This window comes from Canis aureus, chromosome 33, assembly GCF_053574225.1.
Source record: "Canis aureus isolate CA01 chromosome 33, VMU_Caureus_v.1.0, whole genome shotgun sequence".
In the NCBI taxonomy this organism is placed as follows: Eukaryota; Metazoa; Chordata; class Mammalia; order Carnivora; family Canidae; genus Canis; species Canis aureus.
Window position 1 is genome coordinate 9838132 of NC_135643.1, and position 16324 is coordinate 9854455.

At 36.6% G+C, this 16324-nt stretch overlaps 1 protein-coding gene across 9 annotated transcripts in view; it reads left to right on the forward strand.

The window, feature by feature from the left end:
* ARHGAP24 (Rho GTPase activating protein 24) overlaps positions 1–16324 on the forward strand; it is a 738009-nt gene that overhangs the window by 711350 nt on the left and 10335 nt on the right. For all 9 annotated transcript variants that reach the window (XM_077882769.1, XM_077882768.1, XM_077882772.1 and 6 more), the window contains 2 exons: positions 1777–1850; positions 12887–13008. In XM_077882769.1, coding sequence (XP_077738895.1) covers positions 1777–1850; positions 12887–13008 — 196 coding nt within the window. The remainder of the gene's footprint in view (positions 1–1776; positions 1851–12886; positions 13009–16324) is intronic.

Here is a 16324-nt window from a genome sequence, read left to right on the forward strand (position 1 = left end):
TCTTTCACTGTTTTTTAGGTTTATTCACACTATTCCACATATACCAGTATTTCATGCCATTTATTTATTTATTTATTTATTTATTTATTTATTTATTTATTTATCTATCTATCCATCCATCCATCCATCCATCCATCCATCCATTTATCAGTTGTAGCACCCGTGCCTTGTTTCCATTGTTTGGCTATTATTACTAATGCTGCTGTGAATATCCATGTGCAAAGTTTGGCATGGACATATATCTGCATTTCTCCTGAGTATATACCTAGGAGGCAGAATTGCTGAGCCATATGTAACTCTGTGTTTTCTAAAGAGGTTCTGTCATTTTAAATTCCCACCAGCCATGTGTGCAGATTCCAACTTCTGCACATTTTTGCCAACACTTTTTATCTCTGTTTTTTACCACAGGCATCCTAATATATGTGAGGTGAAATCTCATTGAGCATGAGTTGCATATACCTGATGGTTAATGATGTTAAGCATTTTTCCATGTACTTACTGGCTCATAGTGAGAGACAGCTTGCTCACATGTGCACATGTGGGGGAGGGGCAGAGAGAAGGGGAAAGAGAATTTTTAGCAGACTCCTTGCTGAGTGCAAAACCCAATGCTGGACTCGATCCATGACTCTGAGACCATGACTTGAGCCAAAATCAAGAATCAGACACTCAACAACTGAACCACCCAGGTGCTCCAAGTCTCTTCAGTTTTTGGATGGTGTCCTTTAAAACAGAAAAGTTTTTAATTGCAGTGAATCCAATTTACCTATTTTTCTTTTGTCACTCATGCTCTTAATGTCATATCTAAGAAGTCTTTAACCAAGTTCACCAGGATTTATTCCCTTATTTTCTTCTAAGACTTTTGTGACTTTAGCTCTTACATTTAAGTTTTAAGATACATTTTGAGTTAATTTTGGTTTATGATATGAGGAAAGGTCCAACTTCATCCTGTGGCATATGGCTATCCAGTTGTCTCAGAACCATTTGTTGGAAAGACTATTGTTTCCTCCACTGGATTTTCTTGGCACTCTTGTTGAAATCGCTGCCTATTTTTAAAATGAAGTTTTACTTTGTTATGTAATATTGTCTGTGGTTGCTTTTGTGCCACAACAGGAGAGTTGAGTAGTTGAGACAGAGACCATATGTCTCAGAAAGCTTGCAATATTTACCATCTGGCCTTTTTCAGAAAGAAGAACAAATCAAATTTGATTACATTATCTATTAGTTTTTCTGGGACCATTTACATTTTAGAAGGTCTACAAGGAGAAGAACCCAAGCAATTAATCCCTTTGCAAAATGTCCATGAAGAACAGGCTTTTCATTCTCCATCCCACCCAGTGTATCCTAGACATGGCCCATCTTGAGAGACCTGTTTGTCAGTAGACATGTGTTTGTCTGTTCTGAGCACGCCAGAAACGGAAAAGACCTTCACTACATTAAGGCTACTTTTTTTCCCCCAAATAACCTTATTATAAATGAGGCTATCCTCCCTTTTCATCAACTGTTAGCAAGCACTAAAAAGGTTAAAAAGGCTTCCCTTACATCTGTTTTTCCACAAATAGTACTTATGGAAATATTTGAAATACTTTTAAAAATCTTTGAAAATATTTGTGAAATGCCCTCTGTAATAGTGGCAAGGTTTCAGGACAGGATTCTTCACTGATGTTATGTGAAACTAATGAAAAAAAAAAAAAAAAAACCTGTATACCTATTTTTTATTTGCTTTAATTCCAAGGCCAACACTTAGATAACATTTGTTCTCTATTTCTTTTTACTCAGGGTGTTAAGGAATTAGCAAAGCAGGTGAAGAGTTTGCCAGTGGTCAATTACAACCTCCTAAAGTATATTTGCAGGTAAGAATTGCCCTAAAGACAAAACCAAACAGAACAAGATTATATTTAGCCTGATACTAACTTTTGACAATGAATAAAGTCACTGAACTGCTCTGAGTTCTAGTTTTGACCTCTATAAAATTAAAGGATTTGACAAGATGATCTGAAGGTTTCTTTGAGCACTAAAATTGCTTGATTTTGTAATTTGTTTCTTCTGAGTCTTTCTTACTTCTACATATTAAAGATACGTTGCTTTGAACTTCCATCAAAGTTGTTTGTACATGTGCCATGTATCTTTGTTTGGAGAAGGAGCATTTACCTTGGCATGAAAAAGACCTGTATGAGAGTATAGTTTTTTTTTTCCTTTTTTATATAAAATGTGCTGATTTTTATTTTATTTTTTTACGTTTGTTTTTATTTAAGTTCAATTTACCAACATATAGTATAACCCAGTGCTCATGCCATCAAGTGCCCTCCTCAGTGCCCATCACCCAGTTACCCCATGCCCCACCCATCTCCCCTTCCGCAAGCAACCCTTTGTTTCCCAGAATTAGGAGTCTCTCATGCTTTGTCTCCCTCTCTAATTTTTCCCACTCAGTTCCCCTCCATTCCATTATATCCTTTTCACTATTTCTTATATTCCACGTACAAGTGAAACCTTATGATTGTCTTTCTCTGATTGACTGCTTCACTCAGAATAATACCCTCCAGTTCCATCCACGTCGAAGCAAATAATGGGTATTCGTCCTTTCTAATGGCTGAGTAATATTCCATTGTATACATAGACCACATCTTCTTTATCCATTCATCTGTCGAAGGACATCATAGCTCCTTCCACAGCTTGGCTATTGTAGACATTCCTGCTATCAACATTGGGGTGCAGGTGTCCTGGCATTTCACTGCATCTGTATCTTTGGGGTAAATACCCAGTAGTGCAATTGCTGGGCCATAGGGTAGCTCTACTTTTAAATTTTTGAGGAACCTCCACACTGTTTTCCAGAGTGTCTGCACCAGTTTGCATTCCCACTAACAGTGCAAGAGGGAAAAAAGGGTTTCTCCACATCCTCTCCAATATTTGTTGTTTCCTGCCTTGCTAATTTTCCCCATTATCACTGCTGTGAGGTGGTATCTCATTGTGGTTTTGATTTGAATTTCCCTGATGACAAGTGATGCAGAACATTTTCTCATGTGCTTGTTAGCCATGTGTATGTCTTCTTTGGTGAAATTTCTGTTCATGTCTTCTGCCCATTTCATGATTGGATATTTTGTTTCTTGGGTGTTGTGTTTGATAAGTTCTTTATAGATCTTGGATACTAGCCCTTTATCTGATATGTCATTTGCAAATATCTTCTCCCATTCTGTAGGCTGTCTTTTAGTTTTGTTGACTGTTTCTTTTGCTGTGCAGAAGCTTCTTATCTTGATGAAGTCCCAATAATTCATTTTTGCTTTTATTTCCCTTTCCTTCATAGATGTATCTTTTTTTTTTTTTTATAGATGTATCTTGCAAAAAGTTGCTGTGGCCAAGTTCAAAAAGGGTGTTGCCTGTGTTCTCCTCTGGGATTTTGATGGATTCTTGCCTCACATTTAGATCTTTCAACCATTTTGAGTTGATCTTTGTGTATGGTGTTAAGAGAATGGTCTAGTTTCATTCTTCTGCACGTGGCTGTCTCAATTTTCCCAGCACCATTTATTGAATAAACTGTCCTTTTTCCAGTGGATATTCTTTCCTGCTTTGTAGAAGATGAGTTGACCATAGAGTTGAGGGCCCATTTCTGGGTTCTCTATTCTGTTCCATTGATCTATGTGTCTGTTTATTTGTGCAGTATCATACTATCTTGATGATCACAGCTCTGTAATACAGCTTGAAATCCAGCATTGTGATGCCCCCGGCATTGGTTTTCTTTTTAGTGTTCCTCTAGCTATTCGGGGTCTGTTCTGATTGCATAAAAATCTTAAGATGATTTGTTCCAACTCTATGAAGAAAGTCCATGGTATTTTGATAGGGCTTGAATTGAACATGTACATTGCTCTGGGTAGCATAGACATTTTCATAATATTGATTCTTCCATTCCAATCCACGAGCATGGAAAGTTTTCCATTTCTTTGTGTCTTCCTCAATTTCTTTCATTAGTGTTCTGTAGTTTTTAGGGTATAGATCCTTTACCTCTTTGGTTAGGTTTATTCCTAGGTATCTTACGCTTTTGGGTGCAATTGTAAATGGGATTGATTCCTTAATTTCTCCTTCTTCTGTATCACTGTTAGTGTATAGAAATGCCACTGATTTCGTGCGTTGATTTTGTATCCTGCCACACTGCCAAATTGCTGTATGAGATCTAGCAATCTTGGGGTGGAGTCTTTTGGGTTTTCTACATACAATATCATGTCCTCTACAAAGAGTGGGGGTTTGGCTTTTTTGCCATTTTGAATGCCTTTTATTGCTTTTTGTTGCCTGATTGCTGAGGCTAGGACTTCTAGTACTATGTTGAATAACAGTGGTGAGAGTGGATATACCTGTCGTGTTCCTGATCTTAGGGAAAAGGCTTTTAGTTTTTCCTCCATTGAGAATGATATTCGGGGCAGCCCCGGTGGTGCAGCAGTTTGGCGCCACCTGCAGCCTGGGGTGTGATCCTGGAGACCCAGGATCGAGTCCCACATCGGGCTCCCTGAATGGAGCCTGCTCCTCCCTCTGTCTGTGTCTCTGCCTCTCTCTCTCTCTCTCTCTGTGTATATGAATAAATAAATAAAATCTTTAAAAAAAGAGAGAGAGAATGAGGTATCCCTGGGTGGCGCAGCGGTTTAGCACCTGCCTTTGGCCCAGGGCGCTATCCTGGAGACCCGGGATCGAATCCCACATCGGGCTCCCGGTGCATGGAGCCTGCTTCTCCCTCTGCCTGTGTCTCTGCCTCTCTCTCTCTCTCTCTCTGTGTGTGACTATCATAAATAAAATAATAATAAAAAAGAAGAGAATGATATTCGGTGTGGGCTTTTCATAAATGACTTTTGAGATATTGAGGAATGTGCCCTCTATCCCTACACTATGAAGAGTTTTGATCAGGAATGGATGCTGTATTTTGTCAAATGCTTTCTCTGCATCTATTGAGAGGATCATATAGTTCTTGTTTTTTCTCTTGTTGATGTGATGTATCACATTGACTATTTACCAGTGTTGAACCACCCTTGCATCCTGGGGATAAATCCCACTTGGTCATGGTGCATAATCCTCTTAATGTACTGTTGGATCCTATTGGCTAGTATCTTGGTGGGAATTTTTGCATCCATGTTTATTAAGAATATTGGTCTGTAATTCTCTTTTTTGGTGGTGTCTTTGTCTGGTTTTAGGATCAAGGTAATGCTGGCCTCATAAAACGAGTTTGGAAGTATTCCCTCTCTATCCTTCAAAACAGCTTTAGTAAAATAGGCATTATTAAAAAAAAATATTTTATTTATTTATTCATGAGAGACACAGAGAGACACAGGCAGAGACACAGGTAGAGGGAGAAGCAGGATCCACACTGGGACCCCAATATGGGACTCAATCCTGTGACTCCAGGACCACACCCCTGGGCTGAAGGCAGGTGTCAAACTGCTTAGCCACCGAAGTGTCCCAAATAGGTATTATTTCTTCTTTAAACATTTGGTAGAATTCCCCTGGAAAGCCATCAGGCCCTGGACTTTTGCATCTTGGGAGGTTTTTGATAACTGCTTCACTTTCTTCCCTGGTTATTGGTCTGTTCAGGTTTTCTATTTTTTTCTGTTCCAGTTTTGACAATTTGTGGGTTTCCAGAAATGCATCCATTTCTTCTAGATTGCCTGATTTTTTTGGCATATAGCTGCTCATAATACGTTTTTAAAATCATTTGTATTTCCTTGGTATTGGTTGTAATCTCTCCTCTTTCATTCGTAATTTTATTGAGTCTTTTTTATTTTTAATAAGACTGGCTAGGGGTTTATCTATCTTATTAATTCTTTCAAAGAACGAGCTCCTGGTTTTGTTGAACTGTTCTACAGTTCTGATCTCTATTTCATTGAGTTCTGCTCAAATCATTATTATCTCTCTTCTGCTTGGTGTAGGCTTTACTTGCTGTTCTTTCTCCAATTCCTTTAGGTGCAAGGTTAGCTTGTACATTTGAGTTTTTTTTTCCAATTTTTTGAGGGATGCTTGTATTGCGATGTATTTCCTCTTAGGACTGCTTTTGCTGTATCCCAAAGATTTTGAACAATTGTATCTTCATTTCCATTAGTTTCTATGAATCTTTTTAATTCTTCTCTAATTTCCTGGTTGACCCATTCATCTTTTAGTAGGATGCTCTTTAACCTCCATGTGTTTGAGTTTCTTCCAAATTTCTTCTTGATTGAGTTCTAGTTTCAAAGCATTGTGATCTGAAACTATGCAGGGGAATCGGTTGAAACCTGATTTGTGACCCAGTATGTGGTCCAATCTGGAGAAAGTTCCATTTGCACTTGAGAAGAATGTGTATTCTGTTGCATTCGGATGGAAAGTTCTGTATATATCTGTGAAATCCATCTGGTCCAGTGTATCATTTAAGGTTCTTGTTTCTTTGGTGATGTTGTGATGAGAATATTTGTCATTTGCTGAATGTGCCGTGTTGAAGTCTCCTACTCTTAGTGTTTTATTACCTAAGTATCTCTTTACTCTAGTTATTAATTGATTGATATACTTGATTGCTCCCACACTAGGGGCATAAATATTCATGATTGTTAGGTCTTCTTGTTGGATAGACCCTTTAAGGTATAGTGTCTCTCTTCATCTCTTACTACAGTCTTTGGGATAAACTTTAATTCATCTGATATGAGGATTCCTACCCCAGCTTTCTTTTGAGAACCATTTAAATGGTAAATGGTTCTCCACCCCTTCATTTTCAGGCTGACGGTGTCCTTAGGTCTATCATAAGTCTCTTATAGACAGCAAATAGATGGGTCTTGCTTTTTTATTCAGTCCAATATCCTGAGTCTTTTGATGGGACCATTTAGCCCACTCACATTCAAAGTAACTATTGAAAGATATGAATTTAGTGTCCTCACATTACCTATTCAGTTCCTGTTTTGTGGATTATTTCTTTGGGCTCCCTCTTTCTTTTACAGCGTCCCCCTTAATATTTCTTGCAGGGCCAGTTTGGTGGTCACATATTCTTTCAGTTTCTGCCTATCCTGGAAGCCCTTTATCTCTCCTTCTATTCTGAATGAGAGCCTTGCTGGGTAAAGTACTCTTGGCTGCATGTTCTTCTCATTTAGGACCCTGACTATGTTATGCCCCCCCTTTCTGGCCTGCCAGGCCTCTGTGAAGAGGTCTACTGTTAATCTGATATTTCTCCCCATATAAGTTAAGAATCTCTTGTCTTGTGCTGCTTTGAGAATTTTCTCTTTATCTTTGGAATTTGCAAGTTTTACTATGAAATGTCGAGGTGTTGAACAGTTTTCATTGATTTTTTGGGGTGTCCTCTCTATCTCCTGGATCTGAATACCTGTTTCCTTCCCCAGATTTGGGAAGTTCTCAGCTAGTTTTTTCAAATATATTTTGTGGTCCTCTCTCTCTCAGCCTCTTCTGGAATCCCAGTTAGATTATATTCTTCCTTCTCAGGCTATCATTTGTTTCTCTAAGCCTTTCCTCATGGACTCTTAATTGTTTTTCTATTTTTTCATCAGCTTACTTCCTTACCATAACTTGTCTTCTATGTCACTCACTCTCTCTTTCACCTCATTAGCCCTTGCCATTAGAACATCCAGTTTGGATTGCATCTCATTTAATCTGTTTTTAATTTCAGCCTGATTAGATCTCAATTCTGCAGTAACAAAGTCTCTAGAGTCCTTTATGCATTTTTCCAGAGCCACCAGTAGCTTTATAACTGTACTTTTGAATTGAGTTTCTGACATAGTATTGAAATCCAAATTCTGTAACTCTGTGGCAGAGAGTACTGTTTCCGGTTCTTTCTTTTGTGGTGAATTCTTCCTTCTAGTCATTTTATCCAGTGCAGACTGGCTCTATGAGTAGGCTGAGTCAAAAATATCAACCATGACCTAAGTAAAATACACCCTTGATGATTCTGAAGAGGTCAGAGATCAGAAAATAAAAGAAAAGAAGAATAGAACAAAATAAAACAAAAAGACCACTAAAGTGAAAAACAAATTTTAAAACAAAGTAGTAAAAATAAAAAGCCAAAAACCAAAAACAAAGAAGAAGAAAAAAGAAAAAAAAAGAAAGAAAGAAAATTAAAGAAAAGAAAAAAAAAAGGAGGGGATGGTGGTGGTGAGGAAGTAGTAGTGGACAGAGAATGTAGTCTACTTGAGAGGTCCTACAAGGTGATCCTCTTGGTTCTGAGTGTATTAAGTTCTGTATGTTAGAAGATGCTCAATCCCAAATTTATACAAACCACCAATCCTTATATAAAGCCCCAACACTGACCACAAAAACATAAACAAGGTTAGAAAGGGGGTACAGAATGGGAAGGAAAAGAGAATATAATCTCACAGAACGAACCAACACAGTGTTCCACTTGGTTCTGGGTATATTTTGGTTGTGTGTTAGAAGGTACTAACTTCCACCATTGTAAAACAAAATGAGGCAGAAAAACAAAAACAAAAACAAAATACCCATATCTCATATATCTACCAAAATTAAGTTGAATACATTGAAGAGAATCCAGAAGTGAAAAATATATCTAAGGCATGTAATTGTAGAAATATGAAAGTCAAAAAGGAAAAAAAAACTTAAAAATGAAGAGTTGGTAAAATATTGTATTTAAGGTGGGAAAAGAGAAAAAAAATATTGGAAATTTTTAGTCTGATATAAAAATGAGTCGTAAGGGGAAAAAAAAAAAAAGGACCCTCTAGTTCAATATACTATTTTCCCGGGATCCCTGGGTGGCGCAGCGGTTTGGCGCCTGCCTTTGGCCCAGGGCACGATCCTGGAGACCCGGGATCAAATCCCACGTCGGGGTCCCGGTGCATGGAGCCTGCTTCTCCCTCTGCCTATGTCTCTGCCTCTCTCTCTCTCTCTCTGTGACTATCATAAATAAATAAAAATTAATAATAAAATAAAATAAAATAAAATCTTTAAAAAAATATATATATATACTATTTTCCCTCAGTCCTGGAGTTTTCCAGTCCTGCTTTTTCAATAAACTTGCTTTTCCCCTGTCCTTCTAGCTGGTCTTCTGGGGAAAGTGTCTGCTGTGCTGATTCTCAGGTGTCTGTACCAGGGAGAGATGCCCCACCTCCTGCCAGGTGGGGGCTCGGTGGGAGTGTCTACTCGTGAGGCCTGTGTTCCCTAGTGGCCCCACCTCTCCTAGGCACATGGTGAAACAAGGAGGAACAACAACACTGGCAGCGGCCAGGTTTCCAGCTCTGGAGTCAAGTCAGTAGCCAGTCTCCCTGTCAACACTGGTCTAGATTCTCCTGGGGGCCAGCGTAGCTGTGGTGATCTGCACAGCTTGGGGGAATCCAGCAGCAGTAGGGTTCTTACTTTCCTGTGCCCTCCCCGCTTCCGCCTGTCCCAGGGGGAGTGCAGGATGGCTGGCTTTGTCCACTTGGATGCCCTGGGATCTGGAGCCCTGTGCCACTGGACCCGTGCTCCCAGGGACCACCTCTCCTGGAGGGAATGGGGCACAGCCACCTCCATCCATTGCCAGGCTTTAGTGTAAAGGCCACTCCTGAGCCTACCCACCTAACTGACTGGCCTCTCCCAAATGCCCCCAAAGGGTTGCTGTCCTCCAACCCTTTACCAATTTCGGACTGCATTTTGCAGTGACCTTTCCCCCAGGGGCCCCTCCTCTTATAGTGACTTCAGGAATCTTGAGGCTTCACTATCCCTCCTGTGATTCTGCCCAATTTCCCTGCTAAGCACTTTCCATCAGGGAAAATTCCTGTGCAGATTTGTAAAGTTTCCACTTCTCCAGGACTGGGCTTTCCTGCCTCAGAGGCTTTCGCTGCTCTGCTTCAGCCCTGCTAGTCACGGTTCCCCTCTCCCACTTTATTCTTTTGTGTTTTTTTTCACCTTCCTACCTTGTTAGAAGTGAAAACCCTTCTCTCTGTAGCATTCCTGGCTGTTGTCTCTTTAAATCTCAGGTTGAATTAGTAGCTGTTCAGGATGTTTTGAAAGTTATCTAGATAAGTTTGTGGGATCAGATGAGTTGAGGACCCCTACTCCTCTGCCATCTTGCACATAATCCATTGTACTTATTTTTAAATGATTGGGAGTCCAGTTTCTATCACTGACTTTTTATGTGTCTTTATGCAATTTTCTTAGCCTCTGTAAGTGTCCTCTCAGATAAAAGAGTATTGAAAACACATGTTTCACACAGTTGTTTTAAAATTTAAATTGTATTTTAAATTGATAATTATTATTTTCTTTTTATTTCTCTCTTATCTCAATTCATTAAAAAGACATTATTATTCAATTCTGTTAGGCCAATAATTGTGCCTGGTAAAGCCCTCACTCATGACCATATTTATCTTACGCCCTGTGATAGTATATGCCATGTCTGTGCACCTGTTTAAGAAACCATATGATTTTATTTCTATGTGGAATTTAAGAAACAAAACAAACAATAATGGGGGGGAAAAGAGAGACAAACCAAGAAACAGACTCTTAACTATAGAGAACAAACTGATGGTTACTAGAGGGGAGGTGGGTGAGGGGATGGGTGAAATCGGTGATAGGTGTTAAGGAGGACACTTGTGAGGAGTACTGGATGTGGTATGGAAGTGGTGAATTACTATATTGTGCACCTGAAACTAATAATACACTGTATATTAGCTAACTGGAATGTAAATAAAACTTAAAGAATAAAGACATCAGATAAATAAAATTGAAACATATTACATTTAAATAAAGAGATGATGATTGACACTGTAAGTCACTGTAAGATATCTTAAATGAAAGCTTCCCAGTTTATTTTTAAGTAATTCAAATTTTTAATTCAATACGGTATTATCATGTGCATATGTTTTTTTGTGTTGTGTCATGATTAGATAAATGTTCACCAGACTGAGAACTATGCCAGACACTGTGGATCTCACTGTTAACCATAATTGAGTAGAAATTCAAGAATCTCCTACTATAACTTTTTCTGGTGATAGTAGGAAGCAAATATGAGCTTAGGTTTCATAATTTAAAAATGAAAAGAAATAGTCTCACTGATAACATAGGGTCATTAATACATCAGGGTTCTGTTCTAAGATTTTAAACTAATTTAAGCTGTTGTGTTGAATGAAAAAGGGGAATAGCCTCTTTAAAAAGGAGAAGGCACTTCCTTGAGAACTGTATTATAGTCTTTATCTCCACAGGAGAACTTTACTTCTCTTGAACATTTAAGCAGACTTTTGGTTTCAGCTATTTCAAATAAGAAATTACGGTGGTATGAGTTTTTGCCCTTCAGTTCTATCATAGCTTGGTCTATCTAAAAGTAATTAATATGTGGAACAGATGCCTTTCTTCAAAGTCACAGGGGAATAGTCAAGAACTCAGACTCTAGAGTCAGATGATCTGGGTTCAAATCTCAGCTCTGTGTCCTTGGAGAATATTCTTAACCACTCTGGTGCCACATATGTCTTACCTGTAAAGTGGAAATAAGCATAGTATTTTCCTCACACAGTTGCTTTGAGAATTTAATAAGTTAGAACAATGAAATATATAAACACATAAAATATATTATTTTAAATCACCATGAGTTCTCTCATTTTGCTTCACATTATACACTCTAGCTTCATCCATATTGTTGCAGATGGCAAGATTTCATTCTTTTTAATGGCTGAATAATATTCCATTATATATGTATATATTCATTATGTATATATTCACATATACATATGTTATATGTGAATATAATATATATTCTTTATATATATGAATATAATATATATATTCTTTACTTTATACAATATTTATATTCTTCATATAATATATGTATATGTGAATATATATATATATTCTTTACCCATTCATCTATGCTAAGTGAAATAAGTCAGTCAGAGAAAGACAAATACCATATGTTTTCATTCATATGTGGAATTTAAGAAGTCAAAGAGATGAACATAGGGGAAGAGGGGGAATAATGAGAGAGAGAGAGAGAGAGAGAGAGAAGCAAACTATAGAAGACTCTTAACTGTAGAGAACAAACCGAGGGTTGATGGAGGGGAGGTGGAGGAGGGGAATGGGCTAAATGGTGATGGGTATTAAGGATGGCACTTGTTGGGATCAGCAATGGGTGTTATATGTAAATGATGAATCACTAAATCCTACTCCAGTATGTTAACTAACTAGAATTTAAATAAAAATTTGAAACAAAAATAAATAAATAAGTAAATAAAACCAAATGAAAAAATAATAAGTTCTTTCTTATTTCTCATCACTTCCTCTTTGTCTCATCAGTACAATTAGTAAGCCATGAATTCTAGAAATGAAGAGGGGATGGGGAATGAAAAAAGACAGCAAAACTATAAAAATAATCCCTCCTACTAAAATTATTTGGGGGAGGAGTCAGTTTCACATCTCTTATTCTTTAACACCTGATAAATTGAAAAAAAAGTTCCAGTTTTTCATTATCAGTGAACTAAGGTTTTAATTTAAACCATGTTTGAATTCATTTTTTAATAGGCTATAAATTTGAAGTTCACAAATTACTCAATAAGGTGGGTTGATTCCTCCTCTCTGAAATAAAGGGTTGTACCAGATGATATTATTTATAGTTCTCAAATAGAATGTACATATAAATTTAATGTTTTATTTAAGGATTGAAAGAAAATCCACATTCTTGAATCTCATGTCCATATTATCCAAATGCACCTGTTTCTGTGATCAACACAGGAAGTGAAACTAAGCCAGGGCCAGAGATGATATTTGATATGATCCCCTCAAGTCTGATTCTTAATCATTTACAATATATTTTCCCAACATGTGACTGAGAGATGTTTGAATTTCTAAATACTTTTGTCTCCATATTGGATTTGAACATATTCTATTTAATAATTTTCCCAATAAATCACTTTCTTCCACTGACAAATTTGATCCCATTGTTTGTTCATGTTCTTATACCCAACAGGTTCTTGGATGAAGTACAGTCCTATTCTGGAGTTAACAAAATGAGTGTGCAGAACTTGGCCACTGTCTTTGGCCCTAATATCCTACGCCCCAAAGTGGAAGATCCTTTGACTATCATGGAGGGTAAGTAAATTATTAACCTATACCTTCATGAAGAGAACAATAAACTCTTTTGTTTGTTTTGTTTTTTCTAAAATTTATTTATATTCTCTATACCAAAAGTGGGTCTCCAATTCACAACCTTCAGATCAAGAGTCATATGCTCTATTGACTGAGCCAGCCAGGCACTCCTAATCACCTGTCTTTTGGTTGATCAGAGTGTATTCTTTTCTGAGGAATCTAGGGAAATACGTATCTGTGTGGTAACTCCATTTATTGACCTAAGTTCTTTAAGTACAAACTCTTCTCATTAGGAGTCAGGCATTCTTTTGAGTTTACTAAACATAATTTACTAAAAGATTCCTCAGTAGCCTTACAAGAGTAAATCAGCTGTAAAGTACTATGAAAGAACTAGAAAAATCTAGTTCACTTTTTGAGCCTCATGCAATTTTCAGAAAGTTTTAAAAGTAACTATTTTAAGCTAATATATTTTTATTAATTTTGGTTTTATTTGTCTGATTTCAAGAAGTAGAAAAAATGGTTCTCTGTAAGATAATGCTGCTTATAAACTGTTTTGAAACATGAATTGTTTTCTAGATTAGAAAATGCCTCAAATTCTTTTCCACAATGAACTTCTACTTCCATTTGTTTCCAGCAGGCCTTACTGCTTAAGTGCCCTTTTTACCTATGGCCATTAATACTATCATTGTTTTCTAAAAATTGGACTAATTGGGATACGTGGGTGGCTCAGTGATTGTCTGCCTTTGGCTCAGGGCATGATCCCAGGATCCTGGGATTGAGTTCCACAGTGGCCTCCCCACAGGGAGCCTGCTTCTCCCTCTGCCAATGTCTCTGCCTCTCTCTATGTGTCTCTCATGAATAAATAAATAAAATCTTTTTTTAAAAAAATGGACTAATTGAACATTTAAGAATTTAGTAAGGAAAGGGGAAAGAGAAAGATGATTTTTAGTTTTACTCTGAGCTTATTTAGAACAAAATATACTCCTGATACCTTCCTTTCTTGAAAATTCTAATATTTTCATTCCTCTATGTCATATGAGACAGAAAGAAAGCTTTTTAAGTGTCTGCCTACATCAGCTCAGCTTCATTTCCTTGTCAGATATTTAGGGCGATATCAACCGAACATCAGATTTTGGGCAGTACGTTAGTTGGTACAGAAAACGTAATTTCTTTTGGAAGAGTTTAGCAGACATTAGGAAATGTAAAATGTGAAGCTATATGAAGCATACAGATACTTTAGTCTATTGTTTTCTAAAACTTTTATTATGAACTAGAATATATATGATAAGGAAAACCACCAATAACAGGCACACATATAAATCTTAGTGAATTTATATAAGACAAATACTCTAGGGAATGCCTGGGTGGCTCAGTGGTTGAGTGTCTGCCTTCAGTTCAGGGCGTGATCCTGGGGTCCTGGGATAGAGTCTGCATCGGGCTCCCTGTGGGGAGTCTGCTTCTCCTTCTGCCTGTGTCCCTGCCTCTCTTTCTGTGTGTCTCTCACAAATAAATAAATACAATCTTTGAAAAGAAAAAAAAAAAGACAATACTCTAGAAATCATCACCTAGGTAGAGAAAGAAAACTTTTTTAGGCATCCCAAAAGTCCATTGCTGTGTCCTGTTCCTCCATCTTACTGCTCCACTCACTTAAAATTCTATTTTACTACACAGACATTTTAATCAATCACTTCCTTGAATTTCGGTGTAGTTTTATCAACAAAATATATTTCCTGGGCATTATATTTAATTTTACAATTATTTTATTTGATATCTTTTTAACATCTTTGGCCCTAATATCCTGACTTCAGTAACATAAAAAGGATAATAAACCAACACCAGTGGGTTTTAATCCCAGGAAGGAAAACTTGGCTAGCCATTTAAAAATCAATGTAATTCACCATATTAACAGACAAAAAAATTTTTCTTAAAAATCTTCTCCATGGATACAAAAAAGTATTTTACAAAATCTAATGCCATTCATGATAAAGACTGTTAGCAAATTAGAAATAAAAGGAACTTAACCTAAGAAAAGTTGTCTATAAAAAATGTAGTTATAATATTATACTTAATGCTATAGTGAAGTGAAGTGAATGCTATAGCATAGTGAAGTGAATGCTATAGCATAGTGAAGTGCTATTTCACTTAATGGTGAAAGATGAATGCTTTCCCCCGAAGATTGGGCATAAGGTAAGATGCCTATTTTTGGCCCTTCATCTGTAGTAAAAATCCTAGCTAGTGCAACAAAATATTAAGAAGGAATTGAAGGCAAACAGATTAGAAAAGGAAGTTGTAAAACTCTGTTTATTCACAGACAACATGATAATTTATGTAGAAAATTCTAGGGAATCTACAAGGAAAGCTACTATAACTAATAAGTGAACTCATCAAGGTCACATGGTATAATGTCAATTCATAAAAATTCATTTATTTCTATACACTAACATTGAATAATTAGAAATTGAACTAAAAATAGAATTTTAGAGCAACACTTAAAAATATAAAAAATGGATAAATTTAAGAAAATATAAATAAGACATATATCCTGAAAACTACTAAACATTTATGAAAAAAACTATGTAAATAGGGAAATATACTATGTTCATCAATTAGAATAGCCAAAATCAATAAGCTATTACTTTTCCTAAAGTTTACCTATAGTCTCAATGTAATTCCCAAAAATATCACAGAAAAAATTTTATTTGAAAAAATTGGCAATCTGATTATAAATCTTACATGGAAATAAAAATTATGTAGAATAGCCAAAACAATATGAAGAGGAAAAACAAAGTTGAAATATACTACTTGAAGACTCAATATAATGTCACCAGTAATCAAGACAGTGTGATATGAATATAGACATATAGATCAATGTCATAGAACAGAATCCAGAAATAAACCCACACATGTCATCATTTGTTTTTGACGTATGTGCCAAGTTAGTTCGGTGGGAAAGTGATAGTCATTTCAACAAATGATACTGGAAAAATTGCTTATCTGTTCAAATATTCACCCAAAACTTTTAGTCAAATGTTCATATCAGCTTTATTTCAAAATACCCCAATCTGAAAACAGACCAGGTGTCCATCAATCAGTGAACAGATAATTTTTGGTACGTTCATAAAATGGAATACTACTCAGCAATAGAAAGAATGAACTATTAATACATCCAATAATATGGGTAAATGTCATAAGTATTATGCTAAATGAATACTGCCTAGACACAAAGACTTCATATTGTATAATTCCATTTATGTGAAATTCTAGAAACAGAAAAACTATAGTGTTAGAAAGCAGATCAGTGGTTGTCATGGTTGGGAGA